This window comes from Schistosoma haematobium, chromosome 2, assembly GCF_000699445.3.
Source record: "Schistosoma haematobium chromosome 2, whole genome shotgun sequence".
NCBI classification, from domain to species: domain Eukaryota; kingdom Metazoa; phylum Platyhelminthes; class Trematoda; order Strigeidida; family Schistosomatidae; genus Schistosoma; species Schistosoma haematobium.
In genome coordinates, this window is record NC_067197.1 from 33,935,629 (window position 1) to 33,947,577 (window position 11,949).

The window sequence follows — 11,949 nt, forward strand, 5'->3', positions numbered from 1 at the left end:
AGCAATGCGCATCTACGATAAAATTACTAGAATCAACACAAAACCTACGTTTTACTTATAGTTAAAATTATAGAAATATTCTCTGTACAGTATTTTTTTAAACTAATGAAATGATCATTCAAAACGATCTACTTTTTTGGGCCTCTAATTGTAAATTGTTAGTCAACTTAAATAACTTATATATAAATTATACAATATAGATATTTTTTCAAGAAAAATTTAACATTATACCACCTCACCATGGTAACAAATCTATTATCGTTACTATTTGAAACTAGGTCAAATTAACATTACTGCTATTGCCTTTACTCCCTATAAAAGTGAGTTGAATACGAAACAAGGTCAATTAAGTAGGACGCGTGGTATTTTTATTTAATGTACATGTATATATATAACAAATGAAATTAGCCTGAGGATATCAGACAAGAAAACATTTCTCACTCATTATTTTTTACGGTTTAATTTTTCAATAAGTGTACAGTAAAGATGAAGTGTAAAACAATACAAAACAATCAGCGATAAATTATGGAAACAAAAAAAACAAAAAAAAGAAAGTGTAAAGAAAGTTGAAGGGGAAAATTTTTTGGTGGAATAAAAAAAGGACAACTAGATTCTTCTCTGTTAAGAGGAGTTGATTCGTCGTTGTTGTTTTGTCTTACGTTCTGTTTCTGTTTATTTATTTGTGAAATGGGATTTTTTTTAAAAAAAAAGAAGCAAATGATTGACTTTAACTTGGGACAGAAAAATTAACATTTTACAAACAAGTGAACATTGGAGAGAAAGTAACGCAATATGGTGAATGAAATACAATTTTACATTCATGCCTACTCATATTACCTCTGTCTTTTCTACTACAACTACTACTTCTTTTTCTTCATCTCCTCTTTGTTATCCTCTCTTCTTGTCTTTACTTCGTTTACCCATTTTGATTATGTATTGATACAAAGAGAGCTATACAGTAAAGAAAACTAAAACACAATGTATATGGTCAATTCTGTTATACCTTTGAACATTGAATAAATTAGCTTCAGGCTATAATGTTTTTTTATTCTTCAACTTAGCAGGTTTCAAAAATTGAAATACAATTACATCATAAGATAAATATAGAATTAACCGACATTTATTATTTATTGTAAGCTCACTATTATTACTATCACAACTACTACTATAACCACTAATCATACTACTGATGATACTACTACTTATTTCAAATCAAAATATCAGTTTTATAACTGACGGATCGAACCCCAGTGCTTTAAGGCTTTCAATGGTAGTCTAGCTAAGATCAGTTCATGATTTAAGCTGTGAAAATTTTACAGTTTCCACAAATCTCCTATACTTACAGTTATTTTGGAGTTAATAAATACCAGCATTTAACATAGTTCTATTTAGTAAGATAAAGCCAATTGCACATTTAGAACATTTCTTCCAATCCACTGACAATATTAAACCAAAAGATTAGAAATGAATGATCGTTTGTCAGTTTAACACATTACAGATTCGTGAAATTCGTCGATTTTTGACGAGAATACTTTGTACATACTAACTAAAATATGTAAGTTCTTACTTCAAGATTATATACTCCATTTTACGGACCAATTGTTAGGTTTCGACACTTTCAAAGCTTTATTTCAGTGTATATTTAAATCTGTCATTACCAACCATAAACACTGGAGATACATTCTAGAAGCTACATTCTAAGTTTCTAACATCTAAAAATATAATGTTATCTTTATTATTAATAATACTTTTTTACCACAGACCAAATGTGTCATGTTCACTACAAGTCCTAGTAGTCATGACTTTAATTCCATACGACACTGTGGATGTGTATAGCGAGAACAATCCCCAAAATGATATTAAAAAAACCCATTTGTTCTTCATTATATTTTCGATAATTCTCCAATTAATATCAATCTCTGATGAAATATAACTTCACAACCAATATAACTTTAAAAATGAATAAACAGAAATAATCTCTTTACTGAATAACATAGAATATGACTATATTATCTAATCAAAACATTTTCAACTATATTCTCTGTAGTTATTTACCATGTCTGATTATTAATACAAGTAAAAGTCAATCACATTGAAAAAAGAAAAAAATTCTTATCAATACTATACATTACATGTTTTTTCCTATCCATTCATCCATGTTTGTTGTCAAATGAACTTTATCGACAATAAATTGGAAAGTTCAATTTGATTTCATCGAGCATAATATAAGATTTGGATCATGAATCGATTAATGTAAGACCGCCATTGAAAACCTGGAAGTACTAAATGATTGTTTCGTCCTGGTATGGAACCCCTCAGGGATCTAGAGGTTAAGCGTTCGGGCGCGACGTCAAAGATCCTGGGTTCGAATCCTGCGTGCGAAATCATGGATGCGCAATACTGAGGGAGTCATATCGTAGTGAACGAGAACACAAGCTGGGGATAACCATTCACAGAATATCTTGATAAAATCTGAGGACCATACGGTAAATACTTCATTTGAAAAATATTCATCGATTGTCTCAGACTTTGTTTCTCCTTCGTTTTCATACCAATCACTCTCTGTTACCGTTCTTTTCTCTTCGCTTTTCTCAACCTTATGCCGCCAAGCATCCCACTTTCGATTAGTGATACATATTACTTATATCTGTCAACATCATTACCATGCACCATACACTATACTAGGACGAAACGGACATCCAGTGCTTCCAGGTTTTCAATGGTCGTCTAACATTGATCGATTCATGATTACAATAAAAACTCAACAATCTCCATAACCCTATACTCATAATATATAACTTTTGGACAAAAACCAGTGGAGCTAATCCCTGTCGGGTAGAGATAGGTATCTGTCTCAGTACAACGTAAGATGGTTGCGCAATTTCGTAGATTGATTGAGGTTAGCCATTAACACCGCTGGATGCCAGCCAGCTCATTGGTCTAGAGGTTAGGCGTTCGCGCACAAGACTAAAAAAACTGAATTCGAATCCCGAGAGTGGGATCGTGGATGCACACTACTGAGGAGTCCTACAATGGGACGAAACAGCCCTCCAGTGCTCTAATGATGATTTAACATCAATCGGTTTATGACTGAAACAAATCATGCACATGAATATTAAATCTCATTTAAATAGTGAGAATAATTTTATTTCGTCTTTTCTGTTTTGATATTGCCAGTTTAGAAATTTTATGAATTTGATTTGTGAACTTAGTACAGATATTTTTTTGATTGAGATCATGAACTGATTGATGTTAGACCACCATTGTTAAATTTTAAGTGAAATAACAATGAAATTGATTGACAATTACTGAAAAAATAGTTGACAAATTAATAAAATTACTTTGCTTACACTTACAATGAAGATTAATTTAATTACCACCTGGTATTTGTCTGATTTTACATAAAGTCAATGTTTAACCTGTTGAGATCTGTGTATTCATAATTCTTTTGATATGCGACCAATTAGTTTAATAGGATATATTTGACTTTTTTTTAATAAAGTATAATTATCCTAAATGACTATTATTTTCAGAAATACCAAGCAATATATATGTGAAAACATGACTGTACTATTTTTAATAGTTGGATTCATGAATCAATTAAAGCTGGACCATCATGGAAAACCCGGAAGCGCTGGATGGCCACTTCGTCCTAGTGTGGGACTCCTCAACAGTGTACATCTACGATCCTGGTTCACGAAATTCGAACGACTGTCCAGTGATTCCAGGTTTTCCATGGTGGTCTAGTTTCAACTGACTCATGAATTCAACTATTAAATTTCTATAATGTCCACAAAACCCCTCTCTGACTGTACTATTTTTATCTAGTTTAAACATTGTTTACACCAAGAGCTAACTTCAGCCAGATAATAGTTGAATCCTAAGTAGCATTAAACTACTGTTTTGATATTGTTCAAAACTTTGATTGAGTTGTATAGACTAGCAAAAAAATAGTTTACATTTAAACCATGAATCAATCTAAGTAAGACCACCACTGAAAACCCAAAAATCACTGGATGGTAGTTTCTTCCTAGTGCGAGACTCCTTGGCAATGCACATCTACGACAGTGTAAACGGGAATCGAACCCAGGACCTTTGGTCAAGTGCACAGACACTTAATCACCAGACCATTGAGCTGGCATCCAATGATGTTGACGTTTAACCTTAATCAATCCACAGTATTTCACAATCGCTTTCCATTTTCTTTGATGAATAACTACCTTGTACTCGACACGGATTAGTTCGACTGATCACAGATTCTGACTAGAACTCCAGAAATTTCCCCTCAAAGCTAGTCAATAGTGAACTCATAATAATTTTCAGTATGGGATTGTAGTTGTAGTTTATTTTCATTCAAATCCTGAACCGATCAATGCTAAACCACCATTGAAAACATGGAAGCACTGGACACCAGTTTTACCTTAGTGTGAAACTTTTCAGAATTGGTCATCCAAAACTCCATACTGAAAGATAGTTTCATTTTTCATTTAGTTTAATATATCAACTAACATTTCATGTAATCAGTTTATACCGAAGTCTAAATAGTTAATTTATACAGACTATAATTATTTCTATTCATTACAAATTTTCTCCTACCTCTCTCTCTCTCTTGCTTTTTGAAACTTCCGTCTTGTAATACAAGAACATTTAACAATGTTGGTCATAAACAAAAGTATTAAAACAAGCGATGATAGTGTAAATGATCATTTTTATATACAAAATGAATTTTTATGTTGTTTAATAGTTTACTGATAAATTTAAAGGACATCTTTAACTTCACAGATTGAAATCATGAGTCAGTTAAAGCTGGACCATTATGGAAAACCTGGGAGCACTGGACGGCTGTTTCGTACTAGTGTGGGACTCAGCAGCAACACGCATCCACGACTCCGCCCCCGGCGAGATTCGAACCCAGGACATATCAGTCTCGCGCCAGGCGCTCAACCAACTAGACCACTGAGCCGGCATCCAACGGTGTTAATGTCTAACTTCAACCAATCCACGAAGTTGCGCCACCGTATACCATTGTCTTCAGTGGGCTGATATCTCACAACAGACCTGGTTGAACTATACTGGTAATGGCTTCTCACTAGAACTCCAGGAGTGTCTCTTGAAGTCAGTCACTAGTGAGCAGATGATTATTATGAGAAGGGGTTTGTGGAGATTTTAGAAATTCCACAGATTGAAATCATGAGTCAATTGAAGCTAGACCACCATGGAAAACCTGGCAGGTCCTGGGTTCGAATCTCACGGGGTGCGGGATCGTGGATGCGCACTGCTGATGAGTCCCATACTAGGACGAGACGGCCATCCAGTGCTTCCAGGTTTTCCACAATGGTCTAGCTTCAGTTGACTCATGATTTCAACCTGTGAAATTTCTAAAATCTCCGCAAACCCCTTCTGACATCTTTAACTGTTTTATTTTAACATTGTTGTTTAAATCTTCTATAACTTAGCATCAAATTAAACTTTACTTCAATGCAATAAATTGAGTAGGCTGTAGAAAAAAACACAAAGAATTCTCTATTTGACAATGATCATGATATGAGTTTGATGAAAGGTCATAATTTAAAACAAAATAGACTATGTTCTTTTTCATCATGATCATGATCATCATCTTCTTTTCTTTCTACTTCAATGATAATTCTATCCAGTTTTTTTCAGTTTCTGTCTCGTGTGGTTAAAAAGTTATTCGCTAGATAATAATAAACTTTTTTCAAAAAAAAATACACGCAAACTTCATCCAGTTGTCGTTATATTAGTATAAATTGATTGTCATCGTTATTGTTGTTAGGTTTTTAGAAACACATGGATAAATATGATATAGATTCCCATGGATATTTACCGTAGTAACTAAAACATTAAAAAAATATTTTTTTTTTCAAATACGGGGTTCACTTGTGAAAATGATCTTTGATAATAATCTGTTGAAGTAGTAATATGTTTAAGATACTGATATTGATGTATATCCATGTATTTGGTTGGTATTCATAAATCTTAAAAGCGGAAAATTGTAAAATAAAGATAAACTAATGAAAATTGATAGACATATCTGACCTAACTTTGATTATAATTCTGAACAGATGTGTTGACCATATTTCTGATAAATAAACAGAGATCTAACCACTTATATATATAGTCCGATATAACTATTATTCTCTATAATCACTAATGCATATAACTTGAGGAAAGATGTCAAAAATATTAAGGATTAGTGATTAGATCAAATTTTATTTTGTCAACATTTGACAACTAAACGTAAACACAGTAAAAAACAAAGAAGCAAATTTTGAAACAATACTATAGAAACAAACATGTGTAACAAATACTATCATTATTATTATTACCATTGGTTAAACATCATTATTAATCTTCCCAATACATGATTCATTTACTGCTCATTCATCCCACCTTATTGTGTCTTACTAATAATTTTTCACACAATATAGTCTTTCACTAAACATTTGATTGCACTATTATTTCTCTCATCCTATTTGACCCATAATTATTCGGATCATGGATCTTAAAATTTCACTTTACATATATGCAGATTCAAGTTAACACTCTATATGAATCATATCAACATTAACAATTTTATTATATTTTGTTTAACAATCCTAAATTCACATGCTTTAACTTTAAACGATATAATTTGCCGTAATTTATTTATTTATTTAAACACATAAACATTGATGCAAGGAGGCACCAAAGAGATGTGCACCACATAAATCATTTGATTTATGTGAGGACTGGGATACTGCTCGAGTGCCCAAACCGAAGCAAGTGGTTTTCTTAGAGGACTACACCCGGAGTCTTTGACCCAAAGGTCTGAACCACAAGGCAACGGAGCAACATAAGGAAATGCAATTCCATGCTAGCCGGTAACCAACAATAGGTTCAAACGCCATTTGTTTTCTTAGGATCCTGAAGTCCATGTACACCATTGGTTTGGAATCAGAGTATTCCAACTCCCCAATGTAGATCCTCCATATCTACCCTAAACCTGGACATTTTTCGGATTTTTATTTGGATATATAATTGTAGAACCTCAAGAGAATTTATCGAAAAGAATATTCTTTGTTCATCTATCAATCTGTTAAATACTAAAGTACCTGATGGCTGTTTGCAATTTATAAAATGATGAAGGATGAAGATTTATAAGTGTCCAAGAAAAAAAGGTTGGTATTTTTGTTTATGGACTTTTAATCATTTACCTTCCAAATACATTAATATTCATTATTAACTAGCTTTTATGTTGATGTAAGAATAAATGTTAATGAAATGATGATTACATGACCAGTGTAAATAAAATATTCTTAGTATCCTACCGTGTCGTTGAAAGTAAAGAGATTTTCTCGTTTAGTTATTTAGAGCGCATGAGATGGTGGGGGAAGTCGTAGTGATCTAATACGAGTATTGATTAACTCGCCTAGACTATCTGGTACCAATGTCTGACTGACCAATGACATATTAAATGTGAGAAAACAGTGGATAATAACACTGAATGACTATTGGTCTGAAGTGCAGTTTCTCGCGCTCTCTTGCTGGATAGACAGAATAGCGAACAATTCAGCGAGCAAATGACTTCTAATTGTACAGTTGGAATTTATGAATCCGTTATACAATTATATAGAGCGAAATTCTAACCACCCATCAATAGGATTAAAAAATCATAATATGGGCCCCAATATATGCTCCAAAAGTGGAAGATGATTGAGTGATAGGTCCGTAATAAATTAGCAATAATTTGAGAAAGGTAAAACACACAACAACAATTTCTGTGACCAACAAAGGCCTACAAATAAGCGGAATACAAAAATATAGAGTAATAAACATGAACTCAGGTAATGTAAAACAATTTATTGTACTACGTAAAACCACACACTATTGATGAACCACACGGTTTGCCCATCTTCCTTGAGTTGTCGCTCACAAACCCCATAATTCCTTCATTCCTGTTTTTATTTTGATTATTTTCTGTTTTCCTTTATCTTCTCTTTATTTTCCCCTGCTTTCCATTAGAATTTCACTCCAATTCCTCATACATACTACTTATATTAGTCCGTATAAGTAGTAAACACCACAATAGTAGTTTAAGTATTTAATGATAACTTCAGAAAGAAAAGTTCCAAGACACTCCTCTTGCTTTATATTTATCCCTAAACAACACTTACAAAATGCTAGCACTTTATCATTTTTTTTATATGTAATGAAATTTAAAGATTACTTTAAATCATTTTGTTATAAGACAAAATTTTGATTATTCTCAATTCATTCTAATCGCTTACAATTATCATCCCAATAAACACTTTGAAGTTTATTTTAATAGATACCTACAAATTCCGTTTTTGTCATGCATTAACTGAACTTCAAATAAAATCAGTCATTAATTTCCCAAAAAGCTCAATTTCAAATTCCACTTTAGCATGAATTAATTTTGTAACATTTTTACGTTTTTCAGAGATCCATATGTTATCCATCAGAAGTTTTTCAACGAAGAATTGTAACTGATGTATGATCTTATTCACTGTCTAAGTGATTCCAATATCAAAATTTAATAATAATGTTCTATCTTAAAACGAACTGATCATCTTGAAAGTTTTTATTTTTTGAGCATTTAATTGAGGATCTTTAGGTCCATCTTTAAGTCATACCGTAATAACATTAGTAGTAATTGTGGAATACCGAAAAATAATGATGAACATCATCGGTAGAGTATTCATTCAGAAATATAGACAAGAAATAACGTTTTTAGAATAACACTAATGAGACAGAGTTAGATCATATAGAAATGCATACAGTACATTGTTTTATCTACTAACAAACATTATTTAGTAAGTAAAGCTGAACTACTTACAAGTAGTCAAATTTTATTTTTTTATTTTTACATGTATAACGAATTCATGTTTTTCTTGATTGTGTGAAAAACAAGGTGGCGAACCATGGTTGATATAACGACCACTGACATGTTCGATAACATGCATTTGCTATTTCCGCGAGTTACTGTTTTCACCAAAAGTTAAAGATAGTTATTTTATTAATGGATTCATCTACGGTTGTTTGGGGGTTATTTTCATCATTTTGTTGCGACAAATTTTTCCGTCAAAGTCAGAAAAAGTAGCACACACTTGAAAAAAATGACACTGCACTTTTTTGGTGCAAAATTTCATGAATAATATTTTCTACCCTTAGATAGAAAGATTTGATAACTGAGGTCACACTCATAGTAATATCCATTGTAAAGTAAGCTATAAGGTAAAGATAAGTGTTGTTTACACCACAGTAATTGTTAACATATATCCTCTGAACATTTATTCACTTGCTTGATTGATTAGTATTAGTATTCCTTATGAAATCAACATATATGGAAGTGATTTCATGCGATGATATTGGACAAATATTTAGAAATTTCATCAGGTCAAATTACAGTTCAATGTCACTGGGATGGAGGATTTCTTACTGGTGACTAGTGTTCATTTAATTACACATGTCACGATATGAATAGCTAAGAAAGTGGCTACTTACTAAGGAATAAGTAGTTAACTAGTCAAAACTATTTTTTAACGGTAGGTAACATGGGAACAGTTTAAGTAGTATGACATGTATTACAGCAATGCAGCGGCCAGGAACTTTTAATTCTTCTTAAGTGGACGTCCTGTTGATTTATGAATGGTGCATTTAAGGTCATTTCCTGTGCTATTAACTATAATCATTTACAACTAAAGAAAGTAAAATGGAAACAGATAGCACGGAACAACAAAGCAATAATTATATTAAATATACAATTAATTATATAATTAAATTAAAATTAAAAATATCAGTCAGGTCTACCAATAATGCATGTGTCATGTGACTCAGTGATATACTTTTCATGTTGGATATTAGTCAAATTAGTTTGAGTTGCCAGGGACGGTGTTGACGTAAAGTAACAGCAGGTAGGTGGTTTTACCTAGTGAATTTAGCATCAATTATGGCTAAAAATTTAAAGTTCCTATAATCTCACTTGTGGAATAAGATAAAATTACAAGTGCTAGAACATTTAATACATATTCAATGGAGCAGTATGCATCAATGCAGCGAACAAAGGATGAGAATGTTTTTATCTTACAAATAGATTGTGGTAGATTATTCCAGAGTCTGGAAAATTTACAGGTAAAGTAATTAATACAGAGAGATGATTTAGAATGGGTTTGTTTCACTGGTGACAAGGAGTTACGAATGTCATGATTAGAAGTTTCTGCATATTGAATTACTTGACTGGATGTAAATGATAGTTTATCAAGTATTTTGAAGAAAAAGATAAGATCTAGTTCGAGTCTCCTCTTCCATAAAGAGACGAGCCCAAGTTTATTACATCTGGGATTATAACTCAGGGTACAATTAGTTCCAAGAATTCGAAGTGCGAATCGTCTCTGTACTGATTGCAACCCTAATTTATCCTTTATGCATACACTACTAAGAATAGACGTGCAGTATTCTAGGAGTGGTCGAACACAAACTTTGTGCATCAAGGTAAGTGATTCATTGTCATAAAGGTCTCGAGTTATGTAACCTATAAGACGTTGAGACTTGGAGGTCTGTTCCAATACCTGTTCTTTGAACGACAAATTGTAAGAGTATCTAAATCCTAATGTGTATACTATTATTAGTAAGGTTCGAAATATTGCTTTGTTAGTACTGAAAAGTGAGATTTTGATGGGTAATCGTAGGTATATGTGCATTCCGTATGTGATTTCCCTGATATACTCATACCTTGATGGGTTTTTATAGAACAGATGGACAAAACGTGTCTCTTAGATCCCACTGCTAGCCATAATCAATCTATTCAATAAAATTTGTGACAATATGGTTTACATTGGTGTATTCCACATAGAATGCACATATATCACCATGGTCAAACAAAAATTCAACCCTTGATGTTAACAACAGGATAATTCAAACCATACTAACAATGGTGATCAAATAACTTTCAAGTCATACTGTTATAACTTGTCAATTGAATCCTGATTGTCTTGGCTCTTTCAATGCTACTTGTTATACTTGGTCATCGCTGATTGTTATGTCGGAAACGATTATCACTTATAATTTAAACGATAGATCTCTGCAATTCCTACCACGAGAAAGTAAGAACACAAAGACTGGTATAATCGATGATTTATTAACCCCCAAAACACGACCACGATCACCCTAATCAAAAATACACTCATTTATATATTGATTCGTATACCCATTTCTCATTAATAATTAGGATGAAATCACATATATGAAAAATACTTACAGTTATAACAAATTACATACTGAGTATAGTTCATGTTAATTTAATACAAGAATAACGTATGTTATACACAGAATAAAAGATCACAATGGAAAAGGGAAACAAATACTACATTGAGTAACCATCACATTGAATTAAGACGGAACTAATGTTGAACAAAGCTTATAATGAGCAAACCGATCAAATTTCAACTTTTCTTCCCTTTATATCACATACATATTTAGAAATAATATAATTTACCTGATTAAAACTGACAGAGATCAACTACTCAGTATATTGATACATATGGACTGTATTATTGGATTTAGATGCTATAAACTAACTGAATTCAGATAAACCAAACGACTACTTATAACTGATATGACATTGTTTCAAATGGTAACAGAGTTATCGAATTACTTTCATGATTTACAGTAGTATATTTAAAATAACCAACAGTGTCATTGAATAAGAAAAAGAGAATTCAGCGAAGAAAATTTTCTTTTCGACGAAATCATTTCTATCCTTCTATAGACATACATTTTCCATATAACTATATATACGAATGTACAGCTTAAGTAAATGATTTCGTCCAAAAGAAAATTTTCTTCGCTGAATTCTCTTTTTCTTATTCAGTAGTATATTTATAGAATTGTTAATTCTTTTTAAATACTGATAAAAATTTCCATTCAAGC

At 32.1% G+C, this 11,949-nt stretch overlaps 1 protein-coding gene across 1 annotated transcript; it reads right to left on the bottom strand.

Moving 5' to 3' along the window:
• Positions 1-9,974: 9,974 nt before the first annotated feature.
• On the bottom strand, positions 9,975-11,680 carry MS3_00006778 (uncharacterized protein; the record flags this gene model as incomplete). Its single annotated transcript, XM_012942800.2, has 2 exons — positions 9,975-10,589; positions 11,675-11,680. The coding sequence occupies 2 exons, from the start codon at positions 11,678-11,680 to the stop codon at positions 9,975-9,977; spliced, it is 621 nt and encodes a 206-aa protein (XP_012798254.2).
• Between the last annotated feature and the right edge of the window lie 269 nt (positions 11,681-11,949).